This window comes from Cyprinodon tularosa, unplaced genomic scaffold (assembly GCF_016077235.1).
Source record: "Cyprinodon tularosa strain WSP-4 unplaced genomic scaffold, ASM1607723v1 ctg505, whole genome shotgun sequence".
NCBI lineage: Eukaryota > Metazoa > Chordata > Actinopteri > Cyprinodontiformes > Cyprinodontidae > Cyprinodon > Cyprinodon tularosa.
Window position 1 is genome coordinate 163,173 of NW_024039236.1, and position 27,018 is coordinate 190,190.

General features: G+C 41.8%; 1 protein-coding gene across 1 annotated transcript in view; it reads right to left on the bottom strand.

Moving 5' to 3' along the window:
• Positions 1 to 4,020: 4,020 nt before the first annotated feature.
• The window catches only part of epas1b (endothelial PAS domain protein 1b), an 81,836-nt gene continuing 58,838 nt past the window's right edge, over positions 4,021 to 27,018 (bottom strand). The window contains exons 7-16 of the mRNA XM_038303130.1: positions 22,644 to 22,750; positions 16,382 to 16,529; positions 16,084 to 16,292; positions 15,791 to 16,002; positions 15,365 to 15,478; positions 7,562 to 8,058; positions 7,367 to 7,463; positions 6,798 to 6,885; positions 6,540 to 6,719; positions 4,021 to 5,639 (exon numbers count right to left, since the gene is read on the bottom strand). Of these exons, the coding sequence (XP_038159058.1) occupies positions 5,488 to 5,639; positions 6,540 to 6,719; positions 6,798 to 6,885; positions 7,367 to 7,463; positions 7,562 to 8,058; positions 15,365 to 15,478; positions 15,791 to 16,002; positions 16,084 to 16,292; positions 16,382 to 16,529; positions 22,644 to 22,750 (1,804 nt within the window). The 3' untranslated portion in view covers positions 4,021 to 5,487. The remainder of the gene's footprint in view (positions 5,640 to 6,539; positions 6,720 to 6,797; positions 6,886 to 7,366; positions 7,464 to 7,561; positions 8,059 to 15,364; positions 15,479 to 15,790; positions 16,003 to 16,083; positions 16,293 to 16,381; positions 16,530 to 22,643; positions 22,751 to 27,018) is intronic.

The window sequence follows — 27,018 nt, forward strand, 5'->3', positions numbered from 1 at the left end:
CTTTTTTATGTTTATAGCTGAGGTGAGATTTCTTATTTTGCTTTAATCAAATATACATTAAGAGAAAACAAAGCTAAAATGGAAGGTTTTTATATTTTTTATGTGTTTCTGGTTCAACTTCTGTAAGCAGAGGAGCATTAAAAGAGGAGGTAGGACTTCTCTTCTGTATGAAAAATCATTTCCATTTGGCCAACTCTTTGTATATACAGTCATGTCGTTTATTTCTTATGCCAAGAACTGCTCAGAGAACAACCAAATCCATCTAAGGTGTTGTTCTGTTTTCTTTTTCACCATGCTTGTTTTCTGCCTGTCTCTCTAGAAGTCTTTCTTTGGTCTCCAAAAACATAAACTTTGTGATTGGACAATATTGCACTTTTTTAACTATTGAAATTTTACTAATATCTAGTAAGGTGCTTTTTAATGGAAATTTATTTTAATAATTAAAAAAATTCTACAGCAAAATACATAACTCTACAAACAAATATAACTTTTCCTCCAGTTTGAAATAAGATTAACTTCTTAATCAGCAAGGTTTTAGGACTGGGTAAAAAATAATACAATAAAATGGTGTGTTTAGGGGAAAAGGAGTAATATGATGAAAGTTCATTAGTGGGTGTAACTCTTCTCATGCTCTGCAGGAGGAATGTTTTTTTGTAAAAAGGCCTGTTTAGGGTGAATCCTGGTCAAATTTTTGTTTTTTTGTTGTCTGGCCGACAGTATGTAAAGAATAGTACCACTAGAGTCAAAAAAAGAAAAATATCTCATTCAGGTTTTGTGAAATGTGACTTAGTGGCATACTTTCCTTTTTAGGTTTAATAATTCTGACTTAAAACAGGAGGACTTTTAAATGGAAAGGCTGAAATGAAATTGTTAATAATTAAAGAAAATAGCTTTGACACATTTTTTTAGCTTAAATAAATTTAAGAACTCAAATATACCATTAGGTTATGTTTATAAAGCTTGTGAGATCTCTAAAATATAATGTACAATTAACTATATGTACTGGCTTATTTTTCCCAATTAAAAGAAAATATGGCTTTGCGTTAAACTAAGATAATTATTTGGAGAATCTGTTGGATAATCTTCTATGGCTTTTCAAATTACTAAACAATGTGGAGTTTTGCTAGATTTAAACTAGAACCATAATGCACCTTGTTGTCAGCAGTTTGGCACATATTGAGACAAACCGTCACGTCACCTAACGATCATCCTAACTAGACTAAAGCCTCAGCTCTGTCCCTGCTGCCAGACCCTTTGCTGCTGATCTGAACATCTTTCCAAAAAAAGCAGCTTCAACAGCAGAACCATTGTTCCTGTTTTTCTGATTAGCTTCTCCATTTCCATTAAAATTTCACCAAAAAAACAATCGTCGTTATAAGAAGACTGATTTGTTTTTTAGAAACTTAATCTGCTCCAGTCGTGTTACTCTGCCATTTTGTTGATATAAAGGGAAGCGATTGGAGAAGTGATTGAATCTAAATCCTCAGTGCTCATGGTAAAATAAAGAAAAATATAGCAATTTTAGTATCTGATTTCTCTTTCCAAATCTATCATATCTACTTTTTAGGTTATGGGTTTGATTCCTGGCCCGGGGTCTTTCTGCATAGAGTTTGCATGTTCTCCCTGAGCATGCGTGGGTTCTCTCCGGATACTGCGGCTTCCTCCCACAGTGCAAAAACATGAGTTTAATTGGCTTCTCTAAAGTCTCCTTAGGTGTAAGTGTATGAGTGAATGGTTGTTTGTCTCTGTGTTGCCCTGTGATGGACTGGAGACCTGTCCAGGGAGGACCCCGCCTCTCGCCCAATGACTGCTGGAGATAGAAACCAGCACCCCTCGTGACCCCACTCGGGATAAGCGTGTAAGAAAATGGATGGATGGATAGAACATATTGTTTGTAAAATTTTATAATAATATCCTGCTTTTTTAGGTTTTTTTTTTATTCTGATGCGTAAAATGACATAAAAAATATATATTTATTACCCACTGAGTTTTAGAGTTAGCTCTCAACAGCATATTGAGTGAATATAACACATTTTTATCTGTTATAGTACTTATTAGGTAACAACTATAATCTGAAATGAGTCTACCTGCTCAGCCAGTAACTTTACAGACATCTTTAATGTGAATTCTTGTAATTTCAAAAAACCTAAGTTATTACCTCACAGTAACAAACTGCCTTTGCTAATAAGAAAAACAATCAGACTAAATCTATTTTAAATTAAAGCTACAATCCAACGGGATGATTTGGCCTCTGTTGAAGCAGATTACTTACAATAAATTCAATAATTTTCTTTATAAATTAACAAGCTGAAGGATTCAGTCCATTTTTTACGAGGGAAACTGTGCACTTGAAGGGTGAAATCAGTACATCATGTCACAATAAGGCACATTGTATGGATTCAAATAATAAAAAAACAACAACAGGTGAGTTAAAATAGAGACGTCTTGTGTCCTCTGTTGAAGGAGATTACAGATTATTACGAATTTCATCAGATGTAATAGACATCTGTCCGTTATGTGTTCTGCCTTACTTATTTAAAATACAGTAAGGCAGAACACATTAAAAAACACAGTGTTAGTGGATCCAAGATATGCAATAAAATAAAATAAAAATGACACATACATGATCTACGAAGCACCATTGCTTTTATATAATGCAACTTGAAAATGATGCGATTATGTGGCAACCTCACTTTCCTTATTTATTTAAAATGCTACATATCTGAAAAGTGAAAGTTAGGAAAGTCATGTTTTGCTGTGATGTTTCTTATTTTTTTGTGTGTCAAAGTAAGAACAACAACAGTACTGGCCAACCAACAGATTGAACAGATATTTGCACATAAAAGAGAAGAAAGAAACAACTGGGTGGGTCAAACGGGGGAGGGGGGGGCACCACGACACGGAAACGGGACGAGAGGAAACGGCATAGCCAGAGTTCTTACCTACACAGCATCTATGGAAGGAAGGGCGACTGAGGACAAAGTACCAGGACACATTAAACACTATGTTCAACATTAGCTCCGTTTTTAAATACATAACGTGTATGTGTACAAAGATCTATAGTTCAAAAGTAGTCACTACAGAAAGACCTCAGAACAGTCAGATGAAGAAAAACACAAATAAAGGAAAGAAACATGTTTCACTGAAGGCACCCTGACATCATCTGGGTAGAAATGAACATATAGCTCTCAATAATGTTCTGTAACAAAGGTCTCTGGTGTTGGCTGGTAATAGAAGACAGAAACTGGCCTTATCCTATTACTAAAATATATAAACCTGCTTTCACAGGGTAATGCACAGAGATTGTGGTTGTTGCACTTTTACAAACATCCACATTGAGTATAAAAATGTGTGACTTTCTGCTGTGGCCTGTTCTTCCTGTGTCTGGTATGTGCAGTGGTGAGCACAGGAGTCATGGGGCTGACCTCCATTCTCTAAAGGGGACCACTGAGGTTACATGACTTCCATCATTAGCTGCTGGGTTTTTTGTCTCTGCCAAACCCATAAAACCCTCTAAAGTTTCTACATGGTTTAAGTTCCCTCCTGATCAGCAAAATGCCGTTTTAATCCTTCCAAGCGCCATCTGATTAACCTGAGCTTCCCGTGATTGTCAGAAATACCCTTAAATTAGCTTCCATTCATACATTCCTCTCATTTAAACCTCTTCCAGTGTTGCAAACCGCACTTTCTCCCATTCCAGGTCATTATTTCTACTCCTTTCATTCTTTTCAATATTTCTAAATAAAGAACAACACTTTTACTGTCCTGGAAAAACTTCAAAGTACTCCTTATGTATAAGGAGAATACTTCGTTTCCAGTATTTCTTTCATGTTTCTCTCTGCAGTTGTTAAGTAAATCTTAGGGTTTGGGGCAAAACAAGTTAAACATAAAACATCCAACTGTAATAATCGGTCATTTTATGTTACACTTTATGTTTTACATTAATAAAAAAAGCTAACAAAACAAAAAATCTAAATAATCGTTTGCATTATTTCATCTAATATCTTTACTTTTTTTGCATTCTTTAACGTCTGTCCGCTATGGTACAAGCTGGATAAGAAGCTGTTGGTATCCTTTTGAAAAACCTGAGCATAAACAGTCCAAGACTGATATATAAACGATGCGAAGTGTATTAGCTAATCACTATTACATGGTGCTTAATGAAGCTTCATCATCGTGAATTTTAGTTTGCATAAGAAAACTAAACTTTCTGATTATGCTTATATTACCCAAATAATTAAATAATGTAATTCTAAAAAAAAAAAAAAAAAAAAAAAAAAAAAAAAAAAAAAAAAAGAGAAAAATCTTTGAATAAACTACATTAGAGCAGCAAGCTTAACATTTTTTACACAAATTGGACACTGGCATTAAATCTCCTATTCATCACTTTCTGCTAAAAATGTCTGGAAATGCAGAAAATCTTTAGTGACAGTAAACCACACGAATTTCATCATTCTAAAACCATCAATATATAAATAACCGCAAATCTGAACACATTTTTCAGGCTTTTCCTCCCGGTCATCTGTGCACACCACTGCTTTGATGCGTCCTATGAACCTTGTGCAAGTCAAACTCTTCTGTGCAACTGGTGAATTTGTTGAATTGATGTCACAATAACAAACAAACAAAAAATACCCTGTTCTCACACAGACACATTCAAAATGATCAGATTTTAAAAAGAAGTACGTGTACTAGGTGTGTTTTACTGCTATTTGAAAAGAAGCACATATACAAGAACACAAGAAGGCAGTGTTAATGCGGCAGTGTTGCATCAGTTCAATGAGGATATTCAGTTTGGCGAATAAATGCTGAAGGAATCATCTCACAACAGATTGATGAAAACTGAGGAAAAATATATAGTGGGATATCTAAAGCTATAACTCCGCAGAACTGATTCAGAAAGAAAGATGCAAGCAAATAGTTTCTGAATGCATGTAGAAAAAGGCTCAAGTTAGTCAAAAAAAAGAAAAAAAGGAAGGAGAACAGTGTCTCTGCTAGTGTGTATGTAGTGTAAGTTCACCTGAAAGCTACATGATTTAGGTAGAGGATAGAGGGGTATCCTGGGAGTGGAACGACTGCATCCCTCCGCGACCTTTTAAATGCAACCCATGTGATTCCATACATGCCGTCAGAACTCGTTAATACACAAAGTGAGAGTAACATTATATAACCCCATAAATACCCAGCATTGACCTTTCATTCCCCAGCGACCCATTTCAAACTGATGCAATGTACGGGGGTCACTCCTCCACCCAGCCTACATCTGCTTTAGGCTGAAGAATGATTCAACTCTGTATGTGGCTTGAACTCTGTATTTTTCTGCATGTTTAGAGGGAAGAAGGGAGAGGGGCTGTGTAAGGCAGTAAGTGTTCACTAAATCCGCCGTCTACAGGTGGTCTAGCCTCCAGGATTTGGTCCAGAGGCAAAGAAAGACTTAGTCATGGGCTGCAGGTTGAGGCTTAGGGCCGAAGTCCAGACATATGGAGTTTAGATGCACTGGTCAAGGGCTTGGAGCAGGTCACATCCCTGGAGGAGATGGAGGTTCCCCTGCAGCGGGACGTTGACCTCGCAGTCATAACGGGTCAGCTGGGGTAAACAGGAGGGTTCGAAAGAAGGGCCAAGCAAACGGCTCGCTATACCTGGGAAAAGGACAGAAACATTAAATGGTACAGCACAGCAGTAAGAGCCGAATGAAACATTAATTGTGATCTCATATAAACTGCAATAAAGAGGTTTTTGGATAAGATGTCGGTCTGATATCACTGCAATTGGTGGACCCGTAAAACCGTAATCTTGTCTGAATACGACTGAAGCTAAAATCACTTTAACTTAAGTTTCATTTAGTTCTACAATCAGAATAAAAAGTAAACATCTTCATTGTGGAAGGAACAAGGGTTGGGAAATGAAATAGGAGCATACAGACTAAGCTCTGTCAGTCTACATTACATTGTCCTTTATCTTGAACAGCGGTTATATACGGTGCCGCATTCACCTGTTCACCATGGGCCTGCACAACTGCCATTCATGTTTGTACTTTTTGGGCGCTTGTGTTTTCCGTACCTCCAGTTTGATGTTCCCATGCTGGAGGTAAGCAGTGTTTAGTAGCGCTCCAGGTATAACTTTATAATCTATCAAATGGATGTGGTGTAATTACAAATCACTATTTGAAGCGTAGGGCTTTCTGCTACAAAAAGAACGCTGTGGTAATGTTGGTAATGTGAACTTTGGAATTTATTTAGGAGCATCAGAGTAAAAAGGGTTAAATAAAAAAATAAATGCCTAAAAAATAACTTAAAAAAGACAAAACCTTTTACCTCTGCTTTAAAACTATGTGCTGTTCAATAGAAAAGTAAAAGGTAGGCGAATTTGTTGCTGAAAGCTGGTTTTCTTATGAGGCCTTTGTGAAAGAAGACCCAAAGTTCCTAAAAGCAATAAGACATAATATGCAAAGAAAAATAATCCCAATGCTGCTTCACCTAAGTAAGGCAGAAATCCACCCGGACAGCAGCTGAATCAATGTTCAGAGTATTTTAAGTCACCTTCAGTCTTGTTAGAAGCACACATGTTATAATCTGTGAAGCTGCAGCTCTTTCGGGGAAAAGGTTTGTCATCGGGGCGCCTGATCCCACCCCCATGATACTGAGACGTCCTGTGTTGGTGTAGAGGGCTGGGAAAGAGGGGTCCGTTTCTCGGCATCATGCGCCCCATCATCCCTGACTCTGAAATGATAGCTGCATGTTAACAGGAGCACAGAGAGACAGGCCAGCTAAGAAAAAAAAACAAAAGCAAAAGGATACCTGTGAGGGATCCTGCACTCAGGGAGCGATCCATACAGCCGTCACCCCTCATCTTCTTCCATACAATGTTTGTCACCTTTTTATCACCCTGCAGAAACAATGACCACCATGAGGCCACCTGTGCGTCTAAGAGTTTAGTCTGTTTCCTATATATAATAACATATAATAACAGAAGGCGATAGAATCCATTAAGCTTTTTAAAGTGATGTACTCAAACATAAAATACAGCTGACCAGAATGTCAGCTGATCTAGGGCTGGTGGGCGGGGCATATCCGTTTTGGTCCCTTGCACATCCTACTGTCTAAAAACAATGTTACGCTACAGAACACAGACATTTGTCGAGCACTAGGACCAAGCAGAAAACTGAAGTCAAGCTGAAGCTCGCTTCCCTGAGTTTAGACCCGTACACAAGCTCCTGATTGGCCCTCCGTCTTTTCTTGTGCGATTGCCTGTCACCGCTGTCACAAACATTTACAAAAATCTGATGCGCCACAGAATCTGGTCCGTGATTGGACGGTCAAACCCCCCCCCCCCCCCCCCCCCCCCCCCCTTTTTTAGGGAAACTTACCAGAGCCATCTGGTTGAAGGAGCGCTTCATGCTGTTATTCATGGCAACTGTAGCTGGACTAACGTCTTTGTACGCTTGCACAAAATTGTCAACAGACCTAAACCAACACAGTTGTCATTATAAATAGGAAAACATTCATTAACGTACAGCTTTTTCTTCCCAAACTCTTCATAAAGGATGGGTTGATTACCTTACCTTTGTTTATGCATTAGAAGTGACATGTTCTGCTGGCATGAGGGGCGTTCTTCCCCAAACAGATTGTCCATCAGACAGGCCTTCGGCGGCCATTGTTGGTAGGTTATTATTGGGTCAGGAGGCCACTGCATGGAAGACAGTGGTGTGCTGGCCGGGCCTCGGAAAGCTGGGTTGTGAATGGGGCGCATCATGCATGACCTCTGCTGGGACTCCACAGAGCCCAGGTTGGAGCCTCTTCTCTCACCGCTGGCCCATGCCGCTTGTGGTTGCTGCTGATAGCCGTTCTGAGGCTGAGGAAGAGAGGTCAGTGGCTGGAAGAGGCTGGCCACATTGTTGCAGCTCTGATGGATGGTTAGGTTGCTCATGCTCCCCATGGATCCTGCTCCAGCCCCTTCCAGAGGTTCTGACTCTGGGATGATGGGATTCAGCTGAAAGTCTTCACCGTCCATTGGGATGTAAGGGGCCAGGGTTTCCAAATCCAGGTCACTTAAGTCCTCCTAAAGAAGACAAAATGGGATCAAATGTTTTTGAAAAGCAATAAATAAGTAAAATGAAGTAAAGAAGTTTATCTATGCAAAGTAATTCCATTAAAATTTTCATTGATCAGTAACAAATACTCTGGTAAAATAATGTATTTATTAAAGATGTCATTTTCAGCCACTATTGGAACTTACAGGTTTAGATGAAATCCTTAGAGTTGCTCTCTCAGACTGCCATAAAGTGCCACCCTCGGTCACATGACTCATTCAGTGATGGATACAACCCTTTCAAGTTTTAGAGAAAGAGGAACGCTACAAGTCTTCCGTCAGCCGGGCCCTGCCCACCCTCCACCCATCAGCCTTCCTGCCTCAAGGTCACCTGTGTTCTCAGCGCCCTCCCTCCTTAGATCGCCATCCCTCTGGCCAATTCTCTGCGTTACATTGTAAGAGTGCACTGGTGTGTTCACCTCTTGAACCCACCATTCAAATCTAAGCATGAACTTTCCTTCTAGAACCTGACGCTCCTTCACCTCCTCAGTAAACCCAATGTCCTTTTGTCTCCCGTTGGTTCCCGAGCCTCCAGCTCCCCACCACTGTCAGCGGTTCTCCATCTGGTTCACTAAATAAAGTCGCTTAAACTCTGACTTGTTCTCCACAGTGTTTCAACATTTGGGCTAAACAGCTGAAAACCGAGACACAAACTAAGCTAATAGTTAAGTTAAAATTTACTCAGTGTTGCTTAAATTAGCAATGATGTAAAAAAATGGATTAATCCAAAGTCCATTAGAGTTTAACACTTCTTTGTTTCACTGTTAAAACACTCATCCTGAAGTAAAACAGAAAAAAGTTCCTGATTTCTTGAGAAGCACCTAACTGCAGGACAGGGTGCCGCCATTTCTATAAGACATATTGGACGTTGGATATTTTGGCCAAATAATAAAAAAAAAGTTAACATTTTTTTTATTATTAAATATTAATTCAAATTTAAAGTTTTAATTTAGACATTATAAGTTTTGAGTGCAAGAAGATGAAATTCTTTTCTCTAATTGAAGTTATGTGCTCTTGCATTATCGCAGGATAATTCTCCCATATCTATGTGCCACCAGTCTGATAGGGCGACACTGTGTGATATGGTAGTGCTTCCTTGGGTTGACTATAGTTCTAAGTTGTACGTTTCATATACTGTTGATTTTGTGTTTTCATTAATACATTGTACTTAAAAATACTTCCTTTATTTGCATTAAAACTTTGTCAGACTGATGTGAAAAAGTCTCAAGGATATCCTTCTTTGCAATGATGCTATTGCCTATTGCCTACTGTCCATTTATGCAACTTGTATTTTGTGGTTAAACTTTAGATTAAGCAGAAATCTATCAAAGATAATGCTGCATTTATTGTTAAGTTCCTCACATATATGTGTTTCTCTCTGTGCCAGGTGTAGAGAAAGACATGCCAAAGTCCAGGTCACACACACACACCAAGCACACACACAGAAACAGGGTTATTGCAAAGCAGACAGGGGTTCCTGACAGGTTGTGGGTGCAGGGGAGATGGGGAAAGATGAATGGCCAGGTTAAGGGTTTATGAAGATGTTGGGAGTCTGTTGGTTAGACAACTGTCTTCTGTAGAAGGTTTCCATTATGATGAGTGGCGAACCACTTGCCTTCTTCCATTTATGCAGTAATGCATGGCACCTACCATTTACTCTTTGTAATTTAGCACATTTTAACTGGTGTAGTTTAGTTGGTGAAGTAGCATTAGTGAGGGAAGTGTTTCCCAGGTATGTTGCTCTTAAAATAATGAATTTATAGACAGCGCCTTAGAAAGTGCACTGAAAAAATTTCGGCGCGCGCAGTGCGCGCGCAATATCTTACCTAGGGGCTAAGCCACCCATGTCTCTCAAACCTAGTGACGGCCCTGAGCTTAACCCCCTGTCTCCTCGTGAAAGCTCTGGATGAGCTTAACCACCTGTCTCCTCGTGAAAGCTCTGGATGAGCTTAACCTCCTGTTTCCTTGTGAAGCTCTGGAAGAACTGTCTCTCTGGCAACCTGTCTCTGGCCCTGCAGCTCTGGGAGAGTTGCATCATATGAAGCCAGTCCCAAGCCTGACGCTCTAGGAAAGCTAACCTGCTAATCTGCCCTGGTGAGCCAACCCAAGAATTCTATGTGGATGCTACCTGACGACTCCCCTGTGGAGTTTCCCTAAGAGGTTCCCATGTGGATTTCCCCTGTTGTTTCCCTGCTGTGAGCTGGAAGCTCAAATCCAGCCATCTCCCTTTCCCCGCACAGACCCCAGCGAATCAGTCCCCTGCCTGAACTGTGATTCATGTGCTTGTGCCTTTAATAAACTCTTTGGACTTTTTCCTGAGTCTCCGTGTGTGTTCTGCATCTTGGGCTTGCTTCCATCATGACAGAACACTGCGGCCAAACACAAAGCCCAGCAGATCACCTCCGTCGTTGGACTGAGAAACAGGACGCTCAGACACTTGATCACTCACAACCCGTCCATGAGTTATTGTTAAAACAAACATTCGCTAGCCACTTCTACAATGATAACGCCACGTCAGCGGCTCGTCCTGCCCCGAATACTCTTCCGCTTCCTGGTTCTCCGGTGGTGACGTCATCTCCTAGTCAAGATGATACCCTTCCTTTCTGGTCTGAACTCTACCCGTCGTTTTCGTCACCTGGTCCATCTCTGCCTGAGAGATTTTCAGGTAACCCACGTAAGCTCAAGGGATTTTTATTTCAGTGTCAGTTATTTTTTGGTTTTCATACTTCTAGTTTTCCTACTGATCAGGATAATATTGCTTTTGTTGTTTCATTTTTGTCTGGTGAAGCCCTTGAATGGGCGGAGTCAAGTTTTCAGCTAAAATCTAGAAAGAGTTGTACATATCAGAGTTTCATCCTGGAGTTTGAAAAAGCCTTTTGTAGGGTCACTATGTGTTCAGTTTCTGGTGAGCTTCTGAATATTAAACAGGGTAATAGGTCCGTAGCCGAGTTTTCTATGGAGTTCCAGGTTAGAGCAACCGTTTCCGGGTGGAACGAGTCTGCGCTCAAGTCCGCTTTTCTCATGGCTTTAAACAGTTCCATCAGAAAGGACCTTTCTTTTTACGTCGAGCCAGCTACCCTAGAGGACCTCGTTGAATTAGCCATTGGATTAGACTTAGCTTCACACACCAGTTTTAGTTCCTCTCCGCGCCGGGTTAGTCTCAGTTCACATATTCTAGACCATCATTTAACTCCATCCGTTAAAAGACTCCAGATTGGCCCACCTATTTCACGTCAGACTGTTAGAGTTCCCCGCCAGCCTGATCATACTCCTGCACCCCTCACCGTGGAATCTAGACCTGTCCTCTCACCCGTTTACCGTGATCCCTACATCCATGAGGATGACCTTTGGGAGTTTTTCTATGGGGATAGAGAGGATATCTACCCTTTCGTGCCACCACATTCAGCTCCCCGCCAGCCTGAACCAGTTAGTTTTGAGCCAGACCCCATGCCTGACTCTTCCGGTATTCTCCTGACTCCGGTATTCATATTTTTCAACCGGTTAATTCATCGCTAGATTCAATCAATAAACCGGCTAGCCTAGCTCCTAAAACCCCTCGGCGTAGGAAACGGCGTCGCCCTAAGCCAGCTCTGTGCCGTCTAGAGACCCCTGGGTCAGCTCTGTGCCGTCTAGAGACCCCTGAGTCAGCTCCGTGCCATCCAGAGACCCCTGAGCCTGCCCTGTGCCGTCCAGAGACCCCTGAGCCTGCCCTGGGCTGTCCAGAGACCCCTGAGCCTGCCCTGTGCGGTCCAGAGACCCCTGAGCATACACTTAAGAGGGCTTCAGAGAGTGGTATTGGTGATGGTATGCCTCCAGGAGCCCCTCAGCAAAGGCCACAAGTCGCCAAGAGCTCTCTACAGACGCCTCACGCCTCCTCAGAGACTGAACTTGAGCCTCCATGGTCGTTCCCTCCAGTTCCAGAGGTGGAACCACAGTCGGTGGTCCCACCTGCTCCTGAGGGTGAACCACAGTCGGTGTTCCCACCTGCTCCTGAGGGTGAACCAAAGTCGGTGGTGTCACCTGCCCCTGAGGCTGAACCACAGTCGGTGGTGTTTCCTGTCCCTGAGGTGGAGCCACAGTCGGTGACCTCCCCAGTTCCTGAGGCGGATCCTCAGTCAGAGGGTTCGCATGTTCCTGCGTTGGAGCCACTGTCGGCGGGCTCCCCTGTTCCTGATCTGGAGCCGCAATCGGCTGGCTCCCCTGTTCCTGATCGGGAGCCGCAATCGGCGGGCTCCCCTGTTCCTGATCGGGAGCCGCAATCGGCGGGCTCCCCTGTTCCTGATCGGGAGCCGCAATCGGCGGGCTCCCCTGCTCCAGAGGCGCAATCGGCGGGCTCCCCTGCTCCAGAGCCGCAATCGGCGGGCTCCCCTGCTCCAGACCCTGTTCCAGAGCCGCAGTCGGCGGCCTCTTCAGAGCCTCCTCCAGAGCAGCAGTCGGCGGCCTCTTCAGAGCCTCCTCCAGAGCCGCAGTCGGCTGTCTCTTCAGAACTTCCTCCAGAGCCGCAGTCGGCGGCCTCTTCAGAGCCTCCTCCAGAGCCGCAGTCGGCGGCCTCTTCAGAGCCTCCTCCAGAGCCGCAGTCGGCGGCCTCTTCAGAGCCTCCTCCAGAGCCGCAGTCGGCGGCCTCTTCAGAACTTCCTCCAGAGCCTCAGTCAGCGGCCTCTTCAGAGCCTCCTCCAGAGCCGCAGTCGGCAGCCTCTTCAGAGCCTCCTCCAGAGCCGCAGTCGGCGGTCTCTTCAGAACTTCCTCCAGAGCCGCACTTGACGGTCTCCCCAGAACCTCCACCAGAGCCACACTCGGCGGTCTCCTCAGAGCCTCCTCCTGAGCCCCAGTCGGCGGTCGCTACAGAGCCTGAGCTACCGAGGAGGGGACGGGGTACCCCGTGGGGGTACCTGCTGAAGTTTGGGCGTCTTCCTCCTGAGAAGGTTCTTCGCCTTCGGCCCCGCGGCAGACCTCCTGAGCGTCAGCTTCACCTTCGGCCCCGTGGTGGACCTCCTGAGCGTCAGCTTCGCCTCCGGTCCCACGGCAGAACCCCGGAGCATCATCTTCATCGCCGCCCCCGTGGCAGACCCCCAGAGTGTCAGCGTCGCCTTGGACCCCGCTGCCGGCCACCTAAGACTTTGCTCCGTTGCCGGATCATAGGCCGGCCTCCTGAACCTCTGCCATGCCTCCGGCCCGGCGGTGGTCCTCCTAAGACGCTGCTTTGTTCCCAGCCCCGTGGTCGGCTTCCTGAGCAGCTTCTATGCCTCCGTTGCCGGCCCCTCGGCAGGCTACCTGAGACTGTGTCCTGCAGCCAGCCCTACGGCAGGCCACCTGAGACTGTGTCCTGCAGCCGGCCCCACGGTAGGCCACCCGAGACTGTGTCCTGCTGCCGGTCCCACGGCAGCCCTCCTGGGACTGTGTCCTGCTGCCGGTCCCACAGCAGCCCTCCTGGGACTCTGTCCCGCTGCCGGTCCCTCGGCCAGCCACCTGAGACTCTGTCCTGCTGCCAGTCCCTCGGCCGGCCACCAGAGACTTTGCCCAAGAAAGTTTTTGGGTTTTCTTTTGTTTTCGTCCACCATAAGTGGATCGTTTTTTGTTCTGGACTCTGGTTTTGTTTTCTGCCCTCCTGGCCTGTTTCCACCTTCGCCCACCCTGGGTGGGTTGTTTTTTGTTTGTTGGACCTCTTTTTCTGTTGGTTCTGGCCCTCCTCGACCTAGTGCCCCCTCCACCCGCCCTGGGTGGGTTGGTTTTGTTTTCTGGACTCTGTTTTTTGTTGTTTCTGGCCCTCCTCACCCTAGTGCCCCCTCCGCCCACCCTGGGTGGGTTGTTTTTGTTTTTTGTTGTTTCTGGCCCTCCTCACCCTAGTGCCCCCTCCGCCCACCCTGAGTGGGTTGTTTTTTTTGTTTGTTTTTGTTGGATTTTTTCTGGGGGCGTCTGGAATCCGCCCTTGAGGGGGGGGCTCTGTTGGGATCCTCAGGCTTGCCCACCAGAGGGCGCCGAGGATCCTCTTCTGCTCTCTTTGTTTTTCCCTTAGGGTTGGAGTTACTGTGGGGATCTGGAGATTACCCTCTGTCTCCAGCAGGATGCGCTGTGGGTCTTCTGGAGCTGGAACCTTCCTGAACACCTATTCCTAATCCTCTTATCAGAAGACCTCTCCTTTATAAGCTCCTGCCTGACCTTGATTCCACGCCGCAGTGTTGATCTTAGAATCCTGTCTCTTCGTGAAAGCTCTGGATGAGCTTAACCTCCTGTCTCTTCGTGAAAGCTCTGGATGAGCTTAACCCTCTGACTCCTCGTGAAAGCTCTGGATGAGCTTAACCCTCTGACTCCTCGTGAAAGCTCTGGATGAGCTTAACCCTCTGACTCCTCGTGAAAGCTCTGGATGAGCTTAACCCTCTGACTCCTCGTGAAAGCTCTGGATGAGCTTAACCCTCTGACTCCTCGTGAAAGCTCTGGATGAGCTTAACCCTCTGACTCCTCGTGAAAGCTCTGGATGAGCTTAACCTCCTGTCTCTTCGTGAAAGCTCTGGATGAGCTTAACCCCCTGTCTCCTCGTGAAAGCTCTGGATGAGCTTAACCTCCTGTCTCCTCGTGAAAGCTCTGGATGAGCTTAACCCCCTGTCTCCTCGTGAAAGCTCTGGATGAGCTTAACCTCCTGTCTCTTCGTGAAAGCTCTGGATGAGCTTAACCCTCTGACTCCTCGTGAAAGCTCTGGATGAGCTTAACCCCCTGTCTCCTCGTGAAAGCTCTGGATGAGCTTAACCTCCTGTTTCCTTGTGAAGCTCTGGAAGAACTGTCTCTCTGGCAACCTGTCTCTGGCCTGCAGCTCTGGGAGAGTTGCATCATAGGAAGCCAGTCCCAAGCCTGACGTTCTAGGAAAGCTAACCTGCTAATCTGCCCTGGTGAGCCAACCCAAGAATTCTACGTGGATGCTACCTGACGACTCCCCTGTGGAGTTTCCCTAAGAGGTTCACATGTGGATTTCCCCTGTTGTTTCCCTGCAGTGAGCTGGAAGCTCAAATCCAGCCATCTCCCTTTCCCCGCACAGACCCCAGCGAATCAGTCCCCTGCCTGAACTGTGATTCATGTGCTTGTGCCTTTAATAAACTCTTTGGACTTTTTCCCGAGTCTCCGTGTGTGTTCTGCATCTTGGGCTTGCTTCCGTTTACCCATCATGACAAACCTAAGGTTAATGGATTTAATATGACTTTAATAAATTCCCTTTTGGGGCCGACTATGATTTCTGGTGTGTACTCCTGATTGTATTTAGATCAATGAGTGTTGGGCAGACACCCACCTCTTTGTGTGCAGCCCTGTCGTTCCCGTCAGTCTCCAGAGCAAACAGCTTCTCGGTGAGCTCTACCCTCAGGTCGCTCTCCACTGAGCTGTAGTAATCACCTGGGCTGCTAGGCTGCAGATGGAAAAATGCAAAAATGAGATAAACTGATTATGGCAAAAGGAGCCAAGGAGCACAAACAAAGACAAAATGGGAGGCCAGATGGAGTAAAATATGAGGTTCTAGAAAGGCTCCATTCATGGCTAACCAGATTGCTCCATCCAAACTTCCACCCGGTGTTCTCACCAACTTTGCCCATTTTTACTCACCTCACTAAACTCACACAGAATAAACAAGGAAACAAACCCCATCAACCAGTGGCAGTCTTCAAACTATTAGGACTTCAAACTAAACAATCAGGCTATCATTATTCCTTCTCCTCCTCACCGTGGAGCAGCTGCTGAGGCTCGGAGTAGCGCTTCCAGGTGGAGGCTTCTGCTGCATGGTGAAAGCACCAGCCCTTAAAGGCATGTCGCCGGCAGCAGGAGCTGGTTTCTGGCTCTCGCCTGTCCAAGATGAAGGTCCAGGAGGTGGCATGGATGAAGAGGACACTGAGGGGAATGGTGCTGGCTGCTGGGATTCCTCAAACTCAGGACGACCTGAAGGGAAAGAGTCTTTTGTAGACAAGCTTTCATTTGCAGAAAAAGTAGAAATAGAAAAAGTCAGAGGTCCAAACCCACCAAAGTCAAGGGAAATGATGGTGTCTCCAGGCGTCGGAGCGAGCTGAGCCAGGTCGTCTGGCTCCTCTTTGAAGGAGGTGAAAAGGGAGTCTCTTCCCTCTGCAGTCATGCCTGCTCCTTCGGTGGTGAAGAAGCTGCTCATGTGAGGTGGCTTGAACATGGCCTCCGTCTGCTCCAGGGAGAAAATCACCGACTTCTCCTCCACGTCGCTGCACCACATGAGAAGATACCAGTGAGTTAGAACAGGAATTTAAGACTTTAGGGTCAGAAATTCTCTGCTAACGTGGCAGGAGCTGACCTCAGGACGTAGTTGATGCAAACAATGCACTGGGGCTGAGAGTTGCGGCTGTTGTAAATGACAGTTCCCTGAGTCTCCACCCAGACATAGCCTCCGTTCTTCGCCAGCATGCGATACTGACCGCTCACTGCCTGGCCCTTGGTGCACACTGAAGAGAGAAACGGATAGGAAAAAAAAAAAAAAACATGAGCAACTTCTTCTTGACACCAACGCGGATCTGTATTCAGCAATAGAGCTGCAGCTCCAAAAAAATAGTTAAAAAACGTCCTGTTTTGCGTTTTGCTTCAGATTCCCAACTGGATCTAATCTGATTTTAGCCCATAAAATGGCTTTAGTCAAAGTTGTTTCCCATAGCCCTTATGTCTGTTTAGAGTCTTTGCTTTCCTTGAGGACCAACCTCTGTCATAGAGACAAGCCTTTTGACCCATCTAGATTTATTTACCTTCCCTTAAGTTTAGACCTTCTTCTTGGTTTCTGACTGAAAAAAGGCACACAGCATAATCCCTCCATCCTCCTGTTGTAACACTGGGATGTGTGCTAAGACAACCTTTGTGTTTTCTCTGATGTATATCATTTTCCTCCCACCCTACCCAAGAGAGGAATTGTCAATTCAATTCAATCTAGTAGCACCAATTCACAACACATAACCTGTTAAGGTACTTTATTGATTTTCAGAACACTTTGCTCCCGGGTGACAAGCAATTAAGCAGACGATCACTCAGGTGGTTTTCAAGTCAAAGGGATGAAAGAGAGCACCTACAGTTGGCCACATAAAAGCCGAGCCTATAGGCAGGTCTAGGAGAGAAACAAGACTAAACACTAAAAAAAAACAGGCCCAACTCTGTCATCTATAATCAAAGGTGTTCCTGGCAGAAACTAAGCTGATATGTTCTCTCCAGGTTGGTGCTACAGCCCCACAGGAACAGACCAGGTGAAGCTACTATGACCAGAAAAAGCAGAGAGAATTTTCTGGATAATGACTGGTTTGTTGCAGGCTAGCCTCCGCAGTGACATAATTAACACATGTATGTTAAATCGTGACATCCTCTTTGCCTTCGACAAAACTACCTAAAGGGGACGTTCCTGTCTACATGGTTTATGGCGAAATAGAAAACAGACTCTCTTCTTCCTGGTTCTCTAAGAATGGCTGGATTTAGACAGAAGTTAAACTATACACAGAGGTGTGTAGAGTATGCAAACTTTTCACTAAAGATGGGATCTACTTTAACCTTTTTTTTTTACTCAAGAAAAAGTAAAAAAAACATTCATCAGAGAGTGAAAAGCACTCAGTAAAATAGCTACTAAAATACTAAGTGATTGTATTTTGTACACAGTTTATAGCTGTGCTACAAACGGTGCCACCTTGCTAGCCTTCATAAAACGAAGTCTCCCCTAAAATGTGAAAAAATAACATTTGTAAAAGGAAAATAAATCATGTCAAATATAAAATCTAAAATAATAGAAAACAGCAAAAATATATGTCAAACTTTGCATACCTATAATTTACACTTAAAAACTAAGGAGAGGTTTTTGAGAGTTCCATTTAAAAATATTCAATTTCTTTAAATGTCTTTTTTTTTTTTACATTTTCTTTGTTTTTCAAATATACTGAAGCAAATTTCTCTCCATTCTTGTGACATGGTAGAAATGTATTTGACTTTTCAAAATGTATATATATATATATTTAAAGATGTGAGCTGACATTTTAGATGCATCTCTGCTTCCAAACATGAATCAAATTACTCAATTACCTCCTCAGCTAAGCAGACAGATTTTCACAATCCTGTAAATGACCTGATTATCTGCCTTTGTGGTGTTGTTGTTAAGGAACCTACTGTATTAGTGAGACACTCAGTCAAACAAGCATAGTGTTTACACACTACTTATTCCATGCAAGTTCAACTAAATAAGCCTCAAATTTTTGACTCCAATGTGACAAAATACTAAGAGTTAGAGGATAATAAATATTGCTTCAATGAAGGGTGTGTTAGAGAAATAAGGTGTTTAATATCCGAGCAGAGCAAAGAAGTTTTATCAATAGACTTTATACATGAGCTGCAGAGACTGTTGGGATCTGATTAATTAATCATACAGGAATATCAAACAGTTTCTTAAAAACTGATTCTGATCAATGACAACAGCCAATGGTTTTAAGTGTGAAGTGTTTCATAAATTATAACTGTCCCTGCATTTCTTAGCACGGCTAAGCTGGATGTTTGACTTCAGGCTGAGAACGAATCCGCTGGCTGTAGGCCAGGGTTCAGCGCTGGCGTGGGAAAGCAGCGCCACTGGTCAAGGAGCTCACATTAGGCTGCTGACACTTTGTGTCCGTGTGTCTGAGTGACTCCCTGAGGAAGTTTGCATGTAGCGGGGGACGCTGCTTCATGCTGCTGATCAACAGGCTGGTCACGTTGGCCGGGAGAGCGGTACGAGCCGGTTTTCTCCACGTGCCTTTTATATGTCTGTCTGCAGACAAAAAAGGAACTCGATATATCGCTGCGACTATGATCCAATGAAATACATCGGCAAAAAAAAATTCCATTTGTGAGCTATGGAAAAAAAAGCCTTATTCAAACACTGCATTTGACAAACCTTATCGTAGGAGGAAGTATCTTTTTTATGAATCAGTTCTGAAAATTTATCTTGAGTTTTAAGACTAAAATTTGCAAACAATAATAAAACAGCATGAAAGCAAAAAGGAAACCATTTTATTTCAAGGAATGCTGTTTCATTGCTCTAAAACCTAATAAATTTCATAGTGTAACTGGAAAAAAATGGTAGACATCAAACCTACAGATAAAATATGTGTGGGACAAAATGGCTTTTCATACGGAAGAGGATTAGGGCAAATGAAAAAATCTAATAAAATTTACTGATTTTTTCATTTTCTTTCCGTATATGGGAAAAAGTCAGGATTCTGACATTAACCTCAGAATCCTGACTTTTTTTTTCTCTGAATTCTGACTTTTTTCTCTGAATCCTGACTTTTTTTTCTCTGAATTCTGACTTTTTTCTCTGAATTCTGACCATGAGGGAAGAGATGTGTACCGAAAAGGATTAGGAGTAGGGCCACTAAAAAATAAAAAAAAATTTAACTGATTTTCAAATTTAGTTTCGGTATAATATGGGAAAAAGTCAGAATTCTGAGATTAAAGTCTTAACTTTAATCTTAACTTTTTTCACATATTATACTGAAATAAAATTTAAAAATCAGTTAACTTTCCTTCATTGTTTCAGTGGCTCTAACCTATGATCAAACATGAATAGAAAGCAAGATATTGACAAAGGTGTGACTATTCACTGTTGTTATTGTTATAAACCTAAATAGATTAAATAAGCTAAGTTATGTACTGTTTCTATCAAAAAAGAAAAAAGCAGATCACATGTTCATTGATGATGTTGCAGAGCTTTTCTGTTTGGAGCGGCTAATGATACCGTTCTGTCAGCAGAGAGAATATCCATGACACTTCAGATCATCGCTTGAACACAGATGCGCACAAACAGTGTTATTAGATGGTAATAGAGGCCACCTGGTCCCCTGTCCACCACGTTTGGGCTCATGGGACCAGATGAGTGCAAACCTCATCAGGCCATCAGTGGCTTGACTTAATTTGATAAAAGACATCTTAATACCCCATAATGCTCCTGCTCTGCACACACACACACAACAAAAAGAGTGGGATGCATGGATAGACCAAAAATAGATAGTAAGTGATCATATGCAGCCTGTTAGCTACACCTGACTCACATTTAGTCCCTTGCTTTAACACATTATTTCATTGGATAAAGTTTTTTACTGAAGCTCCTGTCATTCAAACCACCTTGTTCTGCCCTGATCTTAAGGCTAACATCTCACTTAAAAACATGCTAACATGTTGTACAAAGAGGTGACTTTTAATATGGACCACATGGGCAGCTTCCCAGGGTGCATTAGGGGAAGAATGTAGGGGAAGCACAAACAAAAGACAAAAAAAAACAAAACAAAAAAACATTTTATCTTTAAAAAACACCCAAAGAAATGATGGAATACATTTTCCTCTGATGTGGAGGAAAGTGGACAACGAGGGATGATGTTATCCCATCACATTAACTCAAATTACTTCCAACATTTTGATGAGTCGGTAACGTACACGTAAATCTTTTTTCGCTATTCTATCTTTAAGGAGCATTTGGTAACTTAATATAAAAATATGTTTTATATATTAGCTAAAACTGTCACTATGGCCTGATAGTAGAATATAAGGCAGAAAATCTGTGAAAAAATTTAAGCTCCTCCTCTTAGTGGAAGAAGAGACGTCGTACTAGAAGGAGTGCTTCTTCAAATCTTTACTTTAAGTTAGCGGCTTCCTAAAAACTCCCTACTTTGGCTTTAAAAGTGGGATCTCCAAGTTTAACTCCTCCTGGCCAGTGAGTGGCGCACTCACACTCAGCAGCTTGTGTTTCACACTGTTTGGTAGCAGGTCTGCAAACATAGGCTCTGTTCGAAAACCTAGGACGGGTCCTCCAAAGACGCGGTCTACCTAGACTGGATCCTTCGAAGTCCTTGAAAATAAGGAGACCGGAAGAGTTTTGGCTGTAAATTCGACCAGGTCTACCCTTTGGCGGGTTTTACCGCCGTATGCTCTGTTGCTTAGCAACCGTGAACGTTGACACACAAAGCAGGAAAAGAATGAATACAGAAGTTTTCAAAACTGTTTATTTCTTTTTTATTGTGAAGTGAACAAAGACTACACTCACAAGAATCCAGAGTGGAATAAATGTTCCAACCACCGGGAGCAGGAACAAATCAAATCAAATGTAATGATAGAAACCTTAGTCAGTTAAATAACCTGCTGCTGTCATTCTGCACATCTCTGATGCTGCTGCTATTTTCAACATTACTGTAAAAATGTCCATAGCTGCATATTGGTTATTTATTCCCCAGTTTTATATTGTTAAAACACTTTACAGTATTTTATTTTTTATATTTTAACTCTTCCCTATTATGTTATTCTTATACATTTTTCTAAGGTCCACATTTGTGTGACCACTTTCAATAATCTTTCTGCTGCTGTAAATCTGCCCATTGTGGGACAATAAAGGGATTTTCTATTCTATTCTATAAAAGGGGTAGAAAGATATAAGTAAATCTAAACAATATATTTACAAAAAATATATCTGCAAAATCTCTAATATTCAACAACAAAAAATACAAAGTTAAGCATATTGTGCAAAATAGCAATAAAAAGATAAAAATCCTATCAGATTTATAGTATATATATATATATATATATATATATATATATATATATATATATATATATATATATATATATATATATATATATATATATATATATATACAGTAACAGATTAAAACCTTTAGATAAACCAAACATTACCGCCACATATCTGACTCAGTAACCATTAAAACAACTATTTTCATTCATTTCAGACGGAACTATTCACAGAGTTGTATTATATTAAACTGAACTTCCAATTTTCACCACTGTTCGGCGCCAAGTAACCTTTCCTCTGATCACGGCTTGCTTGGTCTCGCAATGAATCCTGGGATATCCAAGAATACCGAGGATACATCAGACCCGTCCTTCAAATCGGGCAAAAAGAAGGACGCATTTTAAGGCCGCATAACGAGGACTCTTGGAATCCGACCAGACCTCGGCGCCGCGCTATGACGTAATCGGCCTTCGAATCCGGTCTTCTAAGGATGCGTCCTAGGTTTTCGAACAGAGCCATACAGCTAAGCTGGTGAGGGGGGAAAAAAACCTCTGCATCCTTCTGGGCTCCTTTGCTTCCCTTAATCTGCAGCAGCAATGAAAAGCTCTGCAGATATCTGCCCTCGTTTTGGTTCCTTTTTCTTGTTTTTGCCTTAAATCTGAGTAATATAATGGAGACAGGAAGTAGAGCTACAATGATCTGGGAACAGCTGAGCTCCGTCTCATGTTGCTTCTTTCCATGATTCCTATTAGTACAGAATACTTTTGTATTTACATTGATTCGTAACCAGAACTAAACATTTATAGATTTTAAACCAATCAAAATTAATAAACAGTTATTTAAATACTTTGGGTTTTTATTGAAACTAATACTTTTATTCTGCAGCACTCTATACATTCTTTAGATGCATTATTTAACCAAATAAATCATTTTGTTAAAAACAAAAACAAACAATAGATATACCCAAATAAATTAACAAAAAAAGGGGAACAAATTATGCTTCTTGCTCAAAAGTAAATGTTGAGTTGTGACCTTCATGACTTACAGTTGTGGTGGCTCTTAGTGACGCTGTCTGAGTCCAGGGCGTGGTAGAACTCGTAGACCGATCGACCCAGCAGGTCCTCAGGGGAGTAACCCATCAACTCTGTCACTCTGTAAAACACACATTCAATCACATTATTACTCTCTCATTTTAACAGCACTGTTGTGCCATGTGCCATGATCGTGGTTTTTGACGTGAGAACCAGTGTCCGTGCCTTATCTTGACATGATGACCGAAGAAGAAAATACAGTTTTGGCAATTATATAGGGTTAAGACCTCTGCTAAGGATGTGTCTTTTGATGATTTTGATCATTTAATGTGTTTACTGATGAGTAAAGACAAAGCTAACAGGATGGACTGCATGCTATGCTGTCCTACACTAATATGTTTTGAGCTGTTGTTGAAATTTGGACAAGCTTTATTTCACTAAGGGTTCAAACACTGATATAACATTAGTGTTCATGTGTTCCTCATATGCTTGTTACATTTCCATAACCAGGAGACCAAGAGTCATTTAGTGGAATCCTGATGTCTAACTTAGTCCTCTTTGTACATAATGGTTTAGTTTAGTTGAGACTTTGAGTTAAGAGTTTTAAACTGAAATATGTTTGACTTGGAGCTGAATGATTTTTGTTAATAAACATATTTTGAACAGAAGTTGTGGTGAATTTATTCCATGTATGTGCAGAATGAACTGTTTGACCATGAATCACTCTTTCATCTATTGTTCTAACACACAGCTAGTAGGGTGTGTGTTTCTAAACAGTATATAACAGCTGAAATAATATCTGATTAAATAAGATATTTGCCACCCCTACCTGGGAGAGCAACAATCATCTTGAAATATCTAAAATATAAACTCCCAGCTGGCTGGGAATTGAATAGAACAGTTATTTCACAACATAAATATGGCATCCAACCTGGATTGGCATTGAATATAAATCCACAACAGCACTCTCAAATCCTGCTACTCTCCTCTTCAAAGGACTTGCAACCTAATTTAGAAAAGAAAAATCCAACAGATTGGTGGAATATTCTCCATCAATTTGTCCACATTCTCTGCCTCTGATCACTTCTAATGCTAATGGGAACAGTTCATTTGACTCTCATCACGAGTTCATCTCGTTAACCAGGACTTTGCTAAGAGCTCAGTGATCCCAAAAGGGGGAAAAAATCCTTCTTTTCTTTTACTCCTTTCCAGGGATGCTTAAACACATCAGAAAATAAGGCTTGAAGGAGAACTACAGGATTAAAGAAATAACTTTAAAGATTTAAGCTTAGGGCCCCTTTTGTCAATTTAAAAACAATTTTTAAGGAATTTTATTATGATTTTATTTGATAAATCAACACAAACAATTGTAAAATTGCAACGTGGAGGAAATATTCAGATTAAATATGTTTTTAAACAAAATTACCAGTTATCAGCCATCGCCTTGACCCCTATACCCTTAAATAAAATCCATTGCTGTAGTAGATTAAAGTAAAACACCACTGGAGGGAAAAAGGACTCACCACAAATCCCAAAGGAGTCTACATCCCTTACTCTGACACTGGGTGGATGCCAGAGTTAACCAGCAACAACGTTTTCATTTTAAAACTAACAAAAGGTTTGGTGCCAGTGATGATAGAGTAACTGAGTAACTTTATGAATAAAGTAAAGTAAGTGTAACTAGTCAGTTTTTACCAGTAACTAGCACAACACTGATGGAGGCAACATCCTCCTCTGGGGATGTGTTTGCTTAGCTCTGACAGGATAAACTGGGAGAAAACGGAGGCAGATGTTCGCCTTCCAGCAGAACAGCCATGAACATCCAACCAAAGCTGGGATGGAGGGATTTCCATCACAATATATTGAGGTGATAAAATGCTCCTGGGAAAGATAAAGGCAAAATCCAAATGGGTATCTGAAAAATGGCTATTAAAATACTAATATCAATATAATAATAATATATCAACTGAACACAGTTTAAAAGACTTAACTAGAAATAATTGGAGAGAAGGATTTTCCAGGGTTTGAGACATAAATGAGCAGCTAAAGGACCCAAAGTTATGCTGGACGCTTATGTTGTTTAGCAAGTTTACAGCAAAAATTACAGATTGCTCTTTTTTACAACACTCAGCGATCTGGATTGAAGGAATTTTTCGAAGACAATTGTGAGAAAAGAAAGTGAGCTAATCGGAGTAGGCCTGCACTGTCTGAGAGCTTTATAGGTTTTTCCTTTTTTTTTTACTATGCGTCATGTTTTCCTTCCACTTGACTCATATCACACTTTATGTTAGTCTGCTTCATTATACTAGAATGCATTTTGTTGCTGTTAGATAATAAACAGCTTTGAAAGCTCACTGATGTTAAGCAGTGCATAAGAAAAGGACATAATAAGTTAAATATTTGACAGATAAAATCTCATTTTATCCAGCTCTGGCTAAACTTGTGGTTTTCTGCAATGAGTTCATAACATAAAAATCAGTTTTGGGTTCTTTTTCTTAATTGTCTGACTTATTTCCTAGCTCTTTGGGTAATTTTGAAGGCTGCTGTAAATCAAAGCATCAGGTCAAAGGTCACTGGAGGAAGAGGCTCTTCCCAAAATAAGGACCCTCAGCAGGAAGTGACCCGCTGAACCGAAGCCAAAGAGAAATGCAAATAATAAAGACTACAGGCACAGAATCTAAAGGAGAGTTTAGAAGCTAAAGGAAAAGTCTCATGGAAAGGCTTTGATTTTAACCATTTAGGATTCAATTCTCTGACACATGACAGACTGTTCAATACAGAAATCAATCCTCATTTCTTGAAACTTTTGTTTTTATCCCAATCTCAGATGTCTCTCCATATCCATTTAAAAGTTACATATAAAGCAACTTTTTTTTTCTCACCATGGTATTTACCTCCCTTGTCGTTTTGACCCACAGTTGAGTTCCTGAAATTCCTCAGTAAAGAACAGGGAAAAGCGAAGATAAATTTTATATGCTATTTTGAGCAGAAGTGTTGTTAGGGGTCTTTCTTATGGGTGAGAAATGGCTGAAAGGGACAGAAAAAAGGAAGGGTCAGAGAGGAAAGATTAAAGAATTAATTAATGAAAGAATAAAAAAATAAACCATGTATGTTTATCTTCTTACCCCAATGTCTTAATATTCTGTGGTATATAAAAAAAACATATTTAATCCTAATCTAGTTGAAACAGAAGATATTTCTTCCCAGCGTCTCCATTTATCCTATAAGAAACCACAACTTTTACATAGAGATGCACGATATAATCGGCCCCCTATCGGATATCGGCCAAAATCCCAATATCGTGCATCCCTACTTTTACACATTTAAAATTTCAGCTTTGACATTTTCAACATGTGAATATTAAAACTGAAGATGAAACAAAGATTCAGAGAGCGACCTGAATAAGCTCTTTACATTTCCTGGCCTGACCAGTGATCAGCACAAGCTGAAAGAGTCTTTTTCCTAGTAGAAAAATCACCGCTATACAGTAGGAACTATGAGCTAGCTAACGCTAAAAGCTGCACTCTTCAACGACAGCTATTTTTTTATCAGCATTGAAATAAAATGTGATGAAGCACAGCATTGTAAGACACTGTAAAATAATAAGTTGTTTTTTTCTACTTTTTGTTGGCTGATTCAGGCTGCAACAAAACGAGAGAGAGAGCAAAGCAGCAGATAACAGGAAGGTTATGAATGGAGTACAGCAAAGTCATTCTTTTTTTTTTCATCTGTTTGAGATGTCAACCCCTGACAGTTATTGGTAGCCATTATGGTGAATTCCCATTAAGAGGAACGCAAGAAGTTTACATTTTAGGAGCTAGCTAACAGTCAGTGAAGCTAAGGATGTGATTGGCACAAACTGGGTGAGCATTATACACCGGATATACGTTGAAGGAGTTTTGTTTATCGGTTGAAAACTCATTGGAGGTTGATCTGCCCGCCTGCTGCAGTACAGCAGCTCCTGATCCTGGGTCCTGGACAGAACAAAGGTCAGGAGAACAGACCAACGGTCAAGTGGATTGATGCCCCTCCTATTTAATGATGTATTGAAGAAAGCAGGGTGGAATTTTACCACAGCTGTTTGTGAGAAGGAGGCAAAGTATAAAAAAGAGCAATGACAAGCGATCCACGTGCTAAATTAGTGACCTTGGATATTTTTACAGTTGAGTAAGGAGACCATACAGAGACGGTTATTTCTGTTAGCTATCTAGCTCAGTTAAAAATGTTTTGTCTCTGCTATAAAAACATTTTGAAAGGATCAGCAAATTACTACAAAGAATCTTTATTTTTTCCATTTTGAGCTTCCAAAATATTTATCCATTAAATATATATAGGAATTTTAAATGTTGGTGTTCAGGCTCTTTTTACAAAAGGTCAATCAATAAAAAG